General features: G+C 39.4%; 1 protein-coding gene across 1 annotated transcript in view; it reads left to right on the top strand.

Annotated features, from left to right (window-relative positions):
* Positions 1 to 17223, top strand: part of LOC144728258 (uncharacterized) — a 316355-nt gene that overhangs the window by 101748 nt on the left and 197384 nt on the right. The window contains exons 63-75 of the mRNA XM_078607566.1: positions 2062 to 2226; positions 4587 to 4703; positions 5406 to 5669; positions 7044 to 7190; positions 8001 to 8188; positions 9513 to 9693; positions 11114 to 11239; positions 11750 to 11875; positions 12938 to 13060; positions 13494 to 13730; positions 14183 to 14314; positions 14947 to 14970; positions 16540 to 16950. Coding sequence (XP_078463692.1) covers positions 2062 to 2226; positions 4587 to 4703; positions 5406 to 5669; positions 7044 to 7190; positions 8001 to 8188; positions 9513 to 9693; positions 11114 to 11239; positions 11750 to 11875; positions 12938 to 13060; positions 13494 to 13730; positions 14183 to 14314; positions 14947 to 14970; positions 16540 to 16950 — 2241 coding nt within the window. The remainder of the gene's footprint in view (positions 1 to 2061; positions 2227 to 4586; positions 4704 to 5405; positions 5670 to 7043; positions 7191 to 8000; positions 8189 to 9512; positions 9694 to 11113; positions 11240 to 11749; positions 11876 to 12937; positions 13061 to 13493; positions 13731 to 14182; positions 14315 to 14946; positions 14971 to 16539; positions 16951 to 17223) is intronic.

The raw sequence follows: 17223 nt of genomic DNA, 5'->3' as shown, positions 1-17223 counted from the left end.
AAGTTGCAGGTTTGTATAAACAATTTAACATTCTATAATACCTCATTTCTACAGCCAATGGGTACCAGAATTTTGCATTGTTCTGTTATAGTGGGGCTGTACTGGAGAGCCTGTGTATTCTCGCATCAACTGGCCTGTCAAATAGATCGAATTGGTTTACTGAACAGGGCTTTGCACCAGCTGTGTTTGTCAATGAAGGATCCATTTGGGGCTGGGACTATTCTGGACGTATTTGCGACATTCTGAAGTCAACATGGAATGTATATGTGCACATGCCGTTACATCACTCCCTTGATTCAACTTTCCGTCTATTTTAGTGAAAAAAAACATGGCCTAGCGGGAGCATGTTCGCCATTTGTTGCAACCCCTGGTTATTATTACTATGGGTGCATTAGGGTGCCACGGTGGCGAGATGTTAACCTCGCATGGTATACAGAAGGTTGTGTGTTCCATATTCTTAGGTTTTTTCGGTAAAGTCACGTAGGTAAAACATTAAAATTAATAAAAGTAAAATAAAAATATATAAAAAATAAAAAATCACGACGTTTCGGAGGCAACACAAGCTTCCGTCTTCAGGTGGAACCGTCACAGCCACGACAGCTGTATCAAGTAAATGAGAGATTGCAAGAGCTACCACTCCGTATATATATAATGGTTGGAGAGGGGGGAAGGGCCAAGTACGGCACACTTTTTATTAATATGGTAAGATGAGGATTAAGAGGCTGAGCCTTTGTTATGGAGAGGTACGGTTTGTGACTAAGCCTGGCCTACATAACAATAGTGTGAAAAAATAAACAACTAAACATGGTAAAACAAGCCTGGCTGTCTATCAATAACCTGTAATAGTTGTCTGTCAGATAAGATGGTCCAAATAAGTGTAGTTAAATCTTTTTTGCATGGTTAATCACATCTTTCCAATGATTACTCAGTTTGTAACCATCATCACGGTTGAACCATACAAATAAATACATACAAATACTCACTGTCTGTTTCGCATAGGACGTTTAAAATCCCGTAACGTCAATTGTGAAATTTGAAAAGTTCACTCGAAATTAATTGGAACATGAAGAGCAATCAACTTGGCAGGAGTAATGAAACATAAGATGAAAAATACAAAAACGATATATTTAAGTTCTGATGTGTGAGAATAAGTTTTCCCCTTGTTTCTGGCAACAAAACAGGTATTAAGATCTACACTATGGGAACCTCATTTGCCAGTAAAAATATGATAATTGGTTTTTTTACCCTTCTATCTGGCAACAAAACTGACACCTTGTAAAAAAGTGTCAGTTTTGTTGTCAGATGGAAGGGTAAAAAAACAATTATCAGGTATTAAGATGTTAAAACACCAAACTGAAACCTTTTACAAGGAATCATGTCTGCATTAACCACAATACTTGTGGTCAGAATGCAAACAAAAAACATACTCTGATTTTTTTTGTTTGATTCCTTGTAAAAGGTTTCAGTTTGGTGTTTTAACATCTTAACATCTGTTTTGTTGCCAGAAAAAAGGGGAAAACCTATTCTCATATTTTGGTACTGGCAAAGGAGGTCCCATGATGTAGCTCTGACGTGTGTTTGGTGCGCTTTGCGTCTTGTTTGGCATGATGTCTGATGTTTTGCTCCATGTGTTGAGAGCTGCAGAAACTGAATATGCCAAACAAAGGAGTATAGCCCTAAAACATATCGGCGAGCTATACAGCACAATCACGAAAATCTACTCAGCAGTGCAAGAATATTTTAACTTTACCTGCAATCACTTGATCCATGCCCTTACACTTTGATAAAGACCACGTGTTTAGACAATGTATTTCCTGGCATCCACCCTATTGCCTGTGGGATGATAGTGGGCAGGAAAGGGGAACGTGGGTGGAGCAGAAGGGGTGAAGACTTTGGAACCATGTTGAGCATGGAGGCTAATGGCCAGGGCCCCTGTTGATATTTATGAACCGGTACTGGTCCAACAGGGTTCAAACCCTAATAGGTGTGGAAACGGGGCATAATAATTAACTTTGATGTGCCCACGTTATATTAAATTATCACCTTGTTTTTCTCATTTAGAGTACATCTACAAGCAGAACGTGTCGATCAATTGGACAACAACCGGACAGGTGGTAGCCACCTTTGCATCGGGCATCTCAGTGAACGTGTCCAGCCTTCCTGGGGCCCTCAACTTCATCACCTCATTGCAAGAAAGTTTTAACAACCGCACAAAAGGCCTGCTGGGTGAGTCACAATGAAGCTGCTCTTCACACAGTCAATGGTTTTAACCTTTGCTCGTCATTGTCCCTAATCTGGTAGGATGGAGCTGTAGCAGGGAAGCGAGTTCGAATCCATTTCATGAATTGACTCATCCCATCACGTTCTGGGCTTCAAAAACAAGTATTAATAATGTAGGAAGTCAATCGTGGTTGTTTTGCAGATTCCATAGTAATGTGGAATGTCCATAACAGGCACTCAGGATGCGTTCTTGGTAAACAGAGCGCTGTACGAAACAGCGCTATAGGAGGTCACTATAACACAAAGTGCGCCCACTTCAAACATTGTCGTTTCATTGTATAAACAATTCCAATCATTTAAAACGTGATAACATGCGCAATTTTAGTGTGAGTGGTTTATTCAGCAGTGCTTTAGTCAAAGGTAAGTGTTGAACAGTGGATAGTCCTACCATGAAAAAATTAAACGAGTTATGACATGTCACACGTGTAAAACATTTTTGGGATAGCCCGCACCTCCATATACCCCACAGGGTCTTGTTTTGTTTGTAAAAAGTGGTACACCCCGCGGGTTATATGCGGGAAAATACGGTAAGTCATTGTTTTGGTCGTGGCATGCGGCGTCGCTCCACGTGTATGCTGAAATTGGACCATTCGGTACGGCAATTCGGCTCATGGTAAATTACTAATCTATATCTCCATATATATCAAAGGCAAATTTGTGGTTACGTGTGTCCAAAATGTTTAGCCTACTTCCCTACATGTAACAAACTTGAAATTTGCCATATGGGGACTTTCCAGACTGGACATCATGGAAAAAATATAAAAATAGACTTTTGTATTTTTGGGGGGGGGGGGGCCCAATAATGCATATATTTTTTGCACGGCAAGTGAGCTGTGACGTCAAATCTGTCATGTGACCCACGCATGTGGAAGCGTAACGCATTGTAGTGTAGTGGTTAGCGCGCTGCGCTACGAACCCGGCGACCCGAGTTCGTATTCCCGCTCACGGCCACAACTGGTGACGATTATTTGAACCGGTCCTGGGCCTCCCCTAGGTCGACTCAGCCTCAAACGAGTAACTAGTGTGGTGTGTGAACATCGCCACTGGGGAGACAAAGGCGGCCGGGCGTGGTGAATCCAAGTCCCGGGCGAAGCCGGGTAGTAAAGCTAGTACTCTATATATGCTGAAAGTGCAGCCATGCCGAATTATCCTCAATTACGAATGATCAAATACCGAAATAACGAGGTATTACTGGATAGAGTGTTACGGATTTTTGACTTACGAATAAAGGCGATTTCCATAATCATCAATTATTATGTATTTATTTCCTACTTTGGCAATATTATCGACTGTGTTTTTAGTTACGTATTTACCCGTTTTCTTTCTTGAGCTTCACAGCCATTGTCCGAGACTCCAGAAATCAAAATAAGGTTCAATTAGAAGCAACTTCATGAGCCTGAGCCAGCCTGATCCACTGTCTTGTTATGAAAAACGATGTTTTTTGAGATGGGGGCCGTCCATAAATGACGTCATGCGATTTTGGCCGATTTTTGACCCCCCTCCCCCCCTCGTCACATGACGTCACAAAAAGTCAGACCCCCCCTCAAATATGACATCACAAAGCTCTGCCCCTCCCCCCAAAACCATATTTCCATTTTGAAAATAAAACATGCTTCAAATCACTTTAAACTATTGTCATTGTAGTGCGTATTTAATGTGGCGCTGCACTCTGATGTTATAGGAGAAAACACGTATTAAAAAGGTGTTGGAAAGCTGAAATTTAGCATAAAATTCACTTGAAAATATTCAACGTCTAACTAAAACTGCAGATGTTCAGAATATTATGTTGAAATTCTCTTATTAAATATTAAAAGTAATTATAACTATGAAAATACTTGAAACTTTGTAGTAGAACGAAGCAAAATGGAGAGTACAATTATAACAATCATATATTAATTCCACAGAATGAAAAGCCCTGGTAGAATAATTTAAATCTAAATGTTTAATAACAATCATTCAAAAATTTACAAAATGTATGCTTCTCTATTCTCCCATGGAGAAGCAAAATGCTTCTTCATGGAATAAATAAAAGGTGACCTTAGTAAATTTAAATAATAAAATAGTTAATAATGAAAATTTATCAAAATTAGTGATGTTATAACAATTATTGTTTATATGTATTTAAAGTTGCGCATTTTGATGTGATATCACATTTCTCACCCCCCCCCTCCCCCTTCTCGTCACACATCGTCAGAAATATCTGACCCCCCCCCCCCCACCCCCGAGGTGTTTATGGACGGCCCCATGCTACTAAATTTGGACGTAAATCGTTTTTCTGATATATGAACAATGGGATTTCTTTGCAGGTGTTTTCAACAAGGATCCCACCGATGACTTCCAAGCTTCAAATGGAACAGTTCTTCGCTTCAACGGAAGCAGTGTGCCTTCTGAATCGCAAATATATTATAGCTTTGGAGTTACATGTAAGTGAACCAGAGGTGTATTAATGTAGTTATGAATTGTGAATCGAACATTGCATTTCGCAAACAAATAATGACATGGATCGGGTGCTCCCGCTTGTCACGGCATTGTTATGCTGGCAGAATAAAAAGAGGTTTTTTAAACTACATAATTTATACTCTTTGGGTATCTACGTGACTTTACCGAAAGACCCAATGAGTATGAATTCCTGCAGTCACGAAAGCTTTAAGTGAAGATACATAATTTATGTAAAATACCGCTGATGTTTTACCTCATCAAACATTTTGTTACATGTTATCAGCAGATATTTCTGTTGCAAAAAACCAACACGCATCATACGACTGATATGTAATATATATGTTTTATGTGCTCATTTGATAGAAGACTGTTCAGATTTATCAGCAAAGACCTATAAACATGTTCACTAAGGTGACACATCTGCCTGCTACGTTGGGCAGTGTATATTCATAGTGACTTTAATAAAACGTTAAATTATGTGAGCGACAAGAACACCAGTTACATTCCACAAATTGACAATATAAAATATAAGTGAATTATAAATCCACCTTGGTGCTTTGCACCGCAGCTTTTAAAGCTGAAATAACTGAGCGTTTGTATTGTTGGTTTATACTTGTTGCTGCTTATGTATATCAATAATGTTTTTTAAAAACACATTTCGACAAAAATATGCCGTCTCTTTACAGGGCAAACAAAGGAAAGCACAAGCCTGTTTACTTATAACGCCACCAGTGGGGAGACTTGGTCCACATTCAACAAAAACAGCTTTGTGCCTACATTCTATGAAGAACTCATAAGTCAGACATCTGCAGAACGACTTGCCTCCATTAAGGCTTCATGTCGAGGACAGTTTGACTGCATATTTGACGTGCTGAGTACCGGGGACACCGACTTTGGGCTGGCCACATCGAAGAGCGCTATGGAATTTGGCTCTCAGCAGAAAGCTCTACGTGAGTTGTCTTATGCTGTGCCTCTGTTTTCACCCTACTACTCGAGCAATGCCCGGGACCTTGCCCAAGGCAGCCACGGTGCAGCTCACGTGGCGCCAAGGTTGTCCTGCCACTGGAGAAGCCGAGCCGTGCCACTTCAGAATTGAAATCTTTATTTAGACTGGAGGAATCCCATGAGCCGTGAAGCTCTTTTTCACGGATGTCCAGTAGGGGCGGGTCAGGTTACTTATATCACACGCAACAAACGAGGCAAGATGCGTGTACGTGAAGCGTTGATGCTGTGTCCTCTCAGTGTATAGACTGATGTTATACGCAATTAAATTGTAATTAGCTCTGCTCCTGCCCTTGCTTGGCCCCGAGCCAGATTCATACGTCTTGTGAGATGAATGTATCATAGTTTGTTTCTAGCTCAGCATGGCAAATAGCCAGTGGGAAAAACCCCGTACCGTGAGGGTCCTCCCGCTGGCTCGGCTCAGATGTGCCAGTGGAGAAAGTAGCATTGTACATCCACATAAATGCTTGACCTGACAATAAGCAGTAGGCATGTAACAATTATACCCCTGGCCCAGATGGTTTTTTTGTCATTTGTATTGTTTCTTCATAGAGATAGACGTGTGTGCCGCATTATCCTGAATGCAAGAAATGCGTATAACGTGCATACAATATGGTTCCAATCATAACTAATCAATCCTTTTCGGTCTTATTTGCACAATTCGTGAGTATGCAAGCATCTCTCACAATGTATTAAACATTACATGCCTGATTACCAGTCACTTAAGACAAGCTGAGCTGTGACATTGAGGACAATTTTCACATCATGCGTTACTTTAGAATAATTTACGCCTTCATTGAGCCATACTTAAACATCTTAGGAGTTGAATTGTCAAATAGTTACAGTGGCGTCCTACATTAACATTTCAAACACACGACATGTATTATAAGATAAATAATAAATAATAGTAGTACATATAACACACTACTTGAGTAAAGCGACACTAGTGATACCATAATATATGCATCAGTACATATTTTTTAAACACATGTTTTGTTTTACTTCGGATCTTCCATAAGATGGGAATTACTGTATTTTAGTGTGTTAAATTCTAGTTTTGTTAACAATGTACTTATCTCAAAGTCGCAGGTTAATTAACCATTGAGTATTGATACATCGTTGTATCACTCAATGTACATTTACACATACTGCTACGGTTTTCTGCTGTGATTTACCTCTGATAGTGTATAACACAGAGGTGCATTGGGATCCTTGCATGAAGTGTGCCTTACAAATATAAATTATTATAACACAGACATGTCTAACATGCAGGAGTGTTATTGTGCGTGAATCTATAAGTCATATGTGTTGTTTTGTTTCAGAAAACTTCCCTCCCAACATTACCAGCGACGGGCAAATTTCTGCCATGCTGAATCGAGGAGTTACAGTCAATATCAACGCAGTGGACCCGAACAACGACACCATTGTATTTACCATTTCAAGAAATTCCTCAGACCTCAACATCACAGGTGTGTGTGTTTTATTTTGGCTTTTTTGAGAAGTCAATGGTTGGAATTCATACAATTGTTGCTCTACGTGATGATAATTTAATGTTTTCCGTGCTAAATAAATTGACATCTCGATGTAAAATTTTTGAAAGGTTCTTGTTATATTTTATTCCACATATCGTTCAACTTGGTGACAATTTTCGTACAAATTTGCTGGGTGGCAGAGCCCCCCTATGCCTCTGAAGGTGGCCAGGAACAAAAAGAGCTTGAGCAAGAACAGAGATTATGAATATTTAACTAGTTGAATTGTGGATATTTGGAGATTCAGAGACTCCAAGTCAAAAAATAGATTTACCAGGGTCAGAACTTGAGCTGACATTGGGCTTTGTTACAAGGTTTACCGGACCAATTTCGTCCTGGAAATATGGAATGCATATGCGGGACCATCCGTTGCACTGGTTGATATTTTTTATTGTGTAATACATTCAGAAATATATTTTGCAGTATTTAAAATACATGACTCTACTGTGTCTTTTTCACTTATAATGTGCACTCACTGTGTGGGACCCTACCTCGCTTGTTGGTACTTACTTCAGTACTCTTCACCCCTCGAGGTTGCCCACCTTTATTACCCAACCTGACCATACGTTGTACCTTCCCTTGTTTTTTTTTTCAGTAAAATACTTCTGGTAAATTACTATTTTTCAAAATAAAAACTAGCCTAACAAAAAATTCTGCAAAAATATTATTTTCTGAACATCGATACAAACACAATACATGAAAGTCATTCATCTGTGCTCATTGATTACTGCTGGTGGTGGGTTTCTGCAGCCGATGGGACTTTGTCGTGGAGCCCCAGCAGCTCAGAGCCAGCATTTGGCGTGGTGAGCGCCAGCGACGGCAAGGCCTCTTCTTCGCTGCTGCTCAAACTCACTCTGTGCAACTGCAGCGCCCACTCCACGTGCCTCTACAACCAGACCACCCTGAGCATCACCGGCAGCGACGGATCCACTTTCCAGGTCAGTTGGGCAGTCATTCACTTGACCAATTCACTCGCAGCCATTACGTGATAGTTGTTTCCAGAAAACTGCTTTTCTGGAAAGTTCAACACGAATTTTTGTTTAATGGGTCACTCTCCTTTCATTCCATGAATCAAAACAGTGTGATATTGCTTTGGCATTGGGGCAGAAGTGCAAATAACACAAACTCACACATATTTTAATAACATTTCCCTTATAATGGAAATAATATATTTAATGGATGACACTATGGGAACCTCATTTGCCAGTAAAAATATGATAATTGGTTTTTTACCCTTCTATCTGTGTAGATGCTTGCCCCGAGCTCTCATACTCTGATGGTGCATTGTCCTTGAGTTGTGCGCCTTTTGGCGTCATCTGGTCCAACCCATGTGAGACTAGGCTCTAAGTAAAGCTGTCTCGGGTGTGGACCAATCAACTTCAAGGACAGTGCACATTATCAGAGTTATGTCTTTTGTTTGTATTATGACTGCAGGTATTGCGGTGTATACAAACATGACTCCTTGTAAAAAGGTGTCAGTTTTGTTGCCAGATAGAAGGGTAAAAAACCAATTATCTTAATGGATGACGTTTAGAAGATGTCCCTCCTTCGTAGCTATGAATATATTTACAATATGTATTTCCTCTTCAGGGTAGTGTTATTGACGCATGTGTTGGCTTTCGTCAATCTATGTTAAATGACGAGATTGCTTTGTGAGTTTCTTCCCCACAAAATTAGGATGTGTTTTTTCACATGAAAGTTGTATTTGTGGTTCAGTTTTCACGCTTAAAATAATATATATAAAGTTGGTCAAATATCTATATATTAAAAGTTACTGAATGTGAATTCAAGTGATCCCTTGGGTGTTATTCTTAAGTGGTGGACACCTTGTGCTGTTGGAAAGTCTGTCTTTAAAAAATATATTTATAGTTATTAAATTTATTTTTGCTTTAATAATGAATTGCTCATTCAAAAGTTCAAGAATGTATTTAAATAGCCATATATGTACAGCATAGTGCTGCATAAAAATTTACCCAACATATAATTTTTTTTATAATTCTTCAAATGTCGTACATTTTTATCTCGTAATTAGGGGTAAAATTACGTAATTTTGGTAAAAATAATATGTTATCTGGATGTGAAGTCAGAAAACAGCATTTCAGTTTATGTATTGGAAAACCCATACATTTACCACTATCAGTGCACTTGAATACCGTTTAATCATAATGCTTGATCGGCCCTTAGGGGGGAGATGGCTTTAGTTTGCGTACATAACCCGTGTCACGCTTAATTTATTTGCCGTTTTGCTGCGATCGTCTGAAGGTTGCCGGCTGTCTGTGTGATACTGGCTACGCGGGAGCATACTGCACGGACGACTACAATGCCTGTGTGGACAGCCCTTGTCATCCTGGAGTGACCTGCACAGATCAACCTGCACCCTCCCTAGGCTTTTCGTGTGGGCCCTGTCCCGTTGGGCTCACAGGCAACGGGAGCAAGTGTTACGGTGTGTACATATTTTATTCTTTAATTGTGTTCATTAATTCCTCATTCATTAGAAATAAGGTGCAGTACAGACAATTTTCATGCAATCAATGAATCATTTTTCTTACTCAATTAACAAAAATGCCATAAAAATCCACCATATAATAATATTAACAACTTTCTGCAGTGATAATGAATAATCATAACTCTTTATTGAAAAAGAATAAGCGGTTTTACCCTTCCTGGCAATAACACAAGTATTAAGATGTTGAAACACCAAGTAGAAACCTATTGCGTTCTCTGGTCTTGGTGAGACAAGGCCATGTCTCTGGTATATGCCAATTAGTTTCAAAGACAATGCATATATTATCAGAGCATGTTTGTTTGCATATTTTGCCACAATTGTGTGTGGTTAATGCAGCCTTGACGCCTTTCAAAAAGGTGTCTATTTGTTGATTGAACGTCTTAACACATCTTGTGTTATTACAATAAATGGTAAAGTCACGTAGATAGGTTCTCTTTGAACCTGTCAACGTGACTTTACCGAAATACCCAAAGAATATAAATTCCTGGAGTCACGAAAGCTTTAAGTCAAGACCTATTCTGCTTTTTCCATCATTTCAATCCTGGCAAAAAGGTCCCATAGGCATATATTTATTTTGCTTAACAAGATTGCACACTTTCATTAGACTTAGTACTGCCACTTTCAGATATTTTGGATGTTAACAAATGATAAAAAAACACCACAAATCGAACGTTGAATGCAACACATAGGGTATGCATATACAAAGGTGGTCAAGGTGCAGCACTCCGATTGCTTGTTCACTCCATTGCTGGCAGGAGAACCTCAACTGGAGTATATTTTTTACCTACTCTTACATGCTATCCCAGATGTTTTGGAAGAGGTGCGAGTACCCACACTTTACCCCACACGACTTTCCTCATGGACTAACTGTGCAGCACACATGGACACCTCTGGGTGGACCAAAGTGGGCGGATTTAAGAAAATTCCACCATTGTTTCAAATGCCGTTGCCGGAAGACGAGACCTAATAATGCTTAAACATTGTAAATCTGCTTAAAGTAGATTAACACATAGGATTTCGTGACCAATGTTATCCATAATAGAGGATTTTTCGGTTAGATCGCGTAAATATCAACGTATCGTTAAACCCACCACCACCCGACACAGTCAATTAGTAAGGTTTGTCACCTAAACGAAACATGCCAATTAGCTTCTGGTTCAGCACACCGATGTGTTGGAGACTAAACCCACAACATTTACGATCTGAGTACGACGTTTCACCGCTAATTAGAACCAGCACCTCATCAAGTGACGACCCGAATTGTGGAGAAATCCTCCTCCTGTTTCGGGCTCAAAAACAGAGGGGTAAATGTGATGTCATAACCTGATTGTGTTATGCATCGTTGATGGATCGGCAGATGTGAACGAATGCCTGGAAGTACCCGCCAAATGCAATCAGACATGCTTGAACAACAATCATGGATTTACATGCTCTTGCAACATTGGCTACATCAACACCACCATCGACAGCTCTATGTGCCAAGGTATCAATTACATTGTTACAATATATTGACAAAACGTAAATATTAGAAGGGGTAATGTCTTTTTGGTAGTTGAATGCGATTTTACAACCATTTATTTTTCCTATTTGAATATTAAGTTTAATACGTGATGGTAGTTGAAAGATATCTTAACGGTTAACTGTGATATTGTCATTTGAGTATTTAAAATAACCTACGATATATGACATATGAAATCAAACATATTTGCATCATATTCTTTGGGTCTTTCGGTAAAGTCATGTAGATAGGTTCAAAGAAAATAACAAAAAACTACGACGTTTCGATCGAAACGTAGTTTTTTGTTCTTTTATTTGAACCTATCTACGTGATTTTACCGAAAGACCCAAAGAATATGAATTTCTGCAGTCACGAAAGCTTTAAGTCAAGATATTTGCATCAATGAGGCATTATCACAAAAGTATTTTTAGTGAAAAAGTACTTTTATTATGTACATCCAAATGTTTGAATTTTTTTTGTTCTCTGCATGTGCAGATATCAATGAATGTGCCCTCAATTCGTCGCTTTGTGCTGAAAATGGTGTCTGTTTCAACACGCTCGGGAGCTACGAGTGCAATTGCAAGGAAGGGTATCAAGGGGTTGGCTCTATCTTGTGTCAAGGTAAACACACCTTTACAAATGTGTCGCACATGTAAAATTGGTCTTTTGTAGTTTTTTTCAGTTTCTTTACGATCAAAGAGTGGCTCTGGAACGTATTAAATAATCGCAGGATGCAAGAGGTGACACACTTCCTCAGCACTTTCAACATGAAACTTTGTTTGCTGGAGCTGACTTGTCAACTTTTGTCACTGCACAATTGTACAGCACGGTAGATCATACCATTTTCAGAAATTATTCATGATTTTTTTAAAGACGTATCTTCCGTGAATCCTTCGAGTTCTGTTTCAAATTCTGAGTCATAAAATGCGTGTCAAACGTATGAAGTGCTGTATACAAAATACAATGGTGCATTGCTAATTATTAAAATTGGTCCCTTGGGTTTTTCAACCTTGGCTGCCATAGGAATCGCACTGCATGGGCCAAGTACACTGACACAGTTTGTGCTGTAGAGCATTGCTCCACAATCGGTGTGCTGCCCCCGTGGCATAACCCCAGGCATAGCGCGATGTTTTAGAATTAATCAACAAAAACACAGACAACAAAAGAGCATAATTAACAAATGCATCAACACAGAGACATCAACATAAACAATCAAATAGATGTACACATAGACATTGAAATGAGACATTAGGCAGACAAAGAAATACAAAATAAAATAATGAAATAGACGGACAAACACTCCACTTGAGAAAGAGACGCGCGCACACACATCATCATTATAAGCCGTGATCAGTCTTCTCCTGGATTAAGTGCCTACAATTATTTTTTGGCCAAGACAATGATTGTTGCTCCGAACTTTTTATCCTCGTCGCCTACGTCTGAGTCTACAATAATAATAATTAGCAGTCCTCTTTCACTGTTGTAGGATGGCCTCCTGACACTGTCAGTCATGGGGTTGATTGACCATATTTCAGCACGGAGGTCAATGCATGCAACGGTTGTTAGCCGTGAGACCGGGAACATAATTAATATTCCCTAGTGCATGGTGCAGTGCGCTCGAATGTGTTGTAATCTTCTAAACTTAGTTGACATTTTTTAAAAATTGTGTTCATTTCTTTGCAGATATTAATGAGTGTAGTGCCGCGATCGATCCCTGCCTATCCACAAACAACTCCTATTGCCAGAATACTCCAGGGTCCTACAAGTGCAACTGTTTTCCTGGCTACAATGGGACAAACTGCGCAGGTAGTGAAAATGTGTCAACGAGCGTGTCACAGATGTGAAGCAGTAAACTTCCATACGGATTAATGGTACAATGAAAAACCAACGGATACAAGTTTAAATTCTGAGTGTATCATTTATATAAAACAGGGGATAATTTCGAAAGGGAACCCAGATTGTACTGTATGTATTTTGAACTTCTTTTGCACCATACGTAGCCAACTGTGCTTATCGGAGGTGCAGAGGGAAGGACAACAAACTAAACACATATAGCAGTTCTAAAGAAGGTTTGTTAAACACATAGTTAGAATTGTGTATGCGTATAAAGTATTTTGTTATTGACAGAGCAAATGTCTGTTGCAATGTGGTAAATACACTGTAGGTATGACGTCATAGAATAAATGCACACCCTTTTAAAAATGACACATACACTGTGCCGTGTCTTTTGTTTTTGCAGATATAAATGAATGTGCAATTCAAAACACATGCCATACCAATGCCACCTGTTCTAACAACGAAGGTTCCTACAACTGCATTTGTAAACAAGGCTTTACAGGAGATGGCAGAATGTGCAGTGACATCGATGAATGTTTGACAAATTGCACAGACCAATCTGCACAGTGCGTCAACACGATTGGATCTTACAACTGCTCTTGTGCTAAAGGATACACCTACATTGGGGATAACAACCCAGGTAACGATACATTAAAGTGGTATAACTGCAAAGGTGTTATTGGTATATATCACGTCAAACACGTTATTGGTATATTACATTGACCACATGTTATAACCACTGTTTACATCCCACTAAATGGTATTCATTTTATGAATTCAAAAGTGATGAGATGGATTTGCACTTAAAACAGTTTGTCCACCTAGACAAGGTGGACACGTAATAATGTGCAGGATAAAGTTTCCGCTGCTCAGAATATAGCGCTCGTATTGAAATATTTAAAATATATAAACATTTAAGTATTCTTTTTTTTTTAAATAAGAGACCAATACAGCAACATTGTAATCGATATAGGAAGTTAAACGAATAAAAAAAACATGCAAAAGTAGTGTAAACTCAATACAAAACAATGTTTTTTTTTCATCATCTACATTGTGTATATATAAAACGTTACGTTAAATGATTTCCCTTAGGTAATGCTACTGTGTGCGAGGACATCGACGAGTGTGGGAGAGTCCCAGCTGTGTGTGGCTTGGGAACGGTTTGTGAGAACACAGTGGGGTCATACCGCTGTCCCTGCGCTCCAGGATATCAACGCAACACAAGTAAACGCTCCATTGCCATCCTGTGCTGTACAGGGTATCCATAACAGTGGGATTTGTTTCAAGCCAATCTGTTTGTGTTCTTTTTTCAGGCCACACAATATTGAAAACAAGATTTTTGTATACATTTACAAATGTACTATGTCGATAACTACTGCGTGGGCTTTTGTAGTTGCGCTGTGTAACTTCAGAGCTTTACTGCAAAAGAATCGTGAAAAAAAACTACGTAGGACGAGACCTGACATAGTTTTTTTTTAATAAACCACAGAGAGCTTCAGTGATGTTTGGCAGGCCCATGACAGAAGCACTTGAAGTAACCACAGTTGACATGTCGGGGAACACCTGGGACTCTCCTAAATGTAGATTTGTATCACCAACCGCATTGCGGGTGTGGAGGTTGAGAGGGATGAGACCTTTATGATGAGTCTATACATGGCCATCTGATATTAGCCTCATTTGATTTCCTGTAAATAGTGATATAACAATGCATTTTAATTCAGCATTTTGAAATCATTATTATGCCTTTACAATATTTTATATATGTTTGGTGAGCATTTGTTTGGGTTAAAGTAAAAATTTGTACGATTAAGTTATGACGGTGCTTAATGGTGCTATCTTCTCCTCCCCCTCTGCAGGTGATGGAAATGCAACATGCTCACGTGAGTCTATCTCCCTACCCTTGTGTAGGCTGCATTACAGAGCAAATAATAGAGAAAATGTACCATTAAAATTGAGGGATATTTTGGAAATTTGATCGGACTTTCAGTCAAATGTACAATTAGAAATTCTGATGCCACTGAATAGAATATCTTCCCACATCACTATTTGCTCATATATGGTACTGTAAATATTTCAATGATGGGAACTGTGTTAATGGTGCAAGACTGTACATTAAGGGCCAGCAACCTGCGGCTCAGGAGCCGCATGCGGCTCTTTAAGGGACTGCTTCGTGACGTTATTTATTAAGGATTACCGTCTCGTATTCATGTGCATTGTGTGGCTCTTGTAATATTGAGTTTTTTTTACGGATGAAGAGGAAAGACCCCAGCTGGGCCCCAAAGTGAGAGGGCCAGGAGGTATGCAGTCAACAATGCTTGACTCAGGGAGGAGGACACCCCTGCCATGCATAGTCCCATGGGATGTTGGCTATCAACAACAAGGCAACTCCTATGACTAATTGGGAATGGGACGCAAGCGTAGGATTGATCACCCTGTCGCTGGCCGCCTTTGGGGAGGGTGTATAGTATGAAAGGCCGAAACACCCTAGGATCCAAAGGTTCACTACTGACGATGCGCTCCCCAAATTTCACCAGGCTCACTGTTCATGAACTCTTGGAAGTGCTTGCACAAAGGATAGTAACATCTCATCCTGTGTTCTTTGGAATCTGAATACGGATTTAGAAAAAATGGCTCTTCTTGTTATTTTGGTTGCTGACCCCCTGCTGGACATTAAGTAACTTCTGAGGGAAATTATCTTTGGTGTTAAGTGTGAAAAGTGTTTCAAAGTCCAGTGTCATTCTTGGTAAAAATAACGCTTGGTAAGATAACACCTTCAAATATGTGGGTTTAAGGCCTGTGATAAAAAAATTTACAAGGTCATTAGCATGCTCAGGTTATCTGTCAATAATACAATGTCAAATTTCTGTCCCTTAATGGTGATATTAGAATCATGGTGCATTTGTCAGTTTAACATATACAACGCCTACGTTTAACACGTAGGCGTTGCATATGTTCAAAAACAGAAACTCTATGATTTACAGGTAGATAGACAGAATTTGTGTATTTGTACAGTACATTATATACGGGACATAGTTTTTTCCATCAGCAGATATGAACGTACATTGTGTAACTGATGATAGAAATACATTGGCCTGTGACCAAATAAGCCTAAATATTCCAAATTCCAGGAGGCCTTATAAGTTAAACAAATATAACCCTTGTGGGTGACTACGAAGGCTTGGCATGTGTTTTAGGCATAAGGCTACAAGGGTGCCAAAGGATGACAATACTGAGTATCACCCAGTATGAAATGTGTTGTTTTTCTCGGGCGCATTCTAGTTTCCTGATAATATCGATCAGTAAGGATCCTTATGAAAAATCGTCTTAATACTCAGGCTTTTCTGAGTAAATAATGCGTATTGTTCTTGTTTTACTGCAAGGTACATTGAAAGGTTGTTTAAGTCACAAGAATGATTGATTAATTGTAAACTATTGAATTATTCTCACAGTGGCAACAACATATTCAACCATGCCATGGACTGCTAATTCAACACAGTCACCACAGACAGCAAGTCCACCAAGATCAACCACCTCAAACACAACGAGTAATTCTACAGTATTCTTCACATCAGAAGGTGTATCGGCCACGACTGCACCAATAAATGCATCATTCACTGCAATTACTCAACCTCCAACCAATAGCACACCAGTGACTGCACTTACAAACCAGTCAACAAGCACAGCTGTGACTCAACTGATAGTGAACTCACCCACCTCATACACAACAATAATATCAACAGTGTCATCGTCTACGGCCTCAACCACAAATGCAACAGTCACTCCGGCTTCAACAATTAGTAGCATTTCACCGGTGACATCTCCAACGACTTCATCGACTTCCACCACTGTGTCTAACTCGGGTAAGCAGTGTAAAGTGGGCTCATGTATCAAAAGTCTGTATTCTGCTGTCCATATATTAAATAATATGAGGCTGGGTGGAGATTGTGAGTTCAGCTCATCATTTTTCAAAGCTAGATAAAATAAGCACCACTGTGAAAATTAAATTGTATTTGTCCTCTGTAGAGACTGAGGTCTCTGTCCTTTGAGATGTTGTTTTCCATACTGGTTCAATGTTGTGAGTGGGGATGAGCACCAACTTTAATACAAAATTTTACTAAATTTTTGTTTTATTT

Source organism: Lampetra planeri, chromosome 28, assembly GCF_965212315.1.
Source record: "Lampetra planeri chromosome 28, kcLamPlan1.2.h2, whole genome shotgun sequence".
In the NCBI taxonomy this organism is placed as follows: domain Eukaryota; kingdom Metazoa; phylum Chordata; class Hyperoartia; order Petromyzontiformes; family Petromyzontidae; genus Lampetra; species Lampetra planeri.
This window is presented reverse-complemented; position numbering and strand designations above follow the sequence as displayed.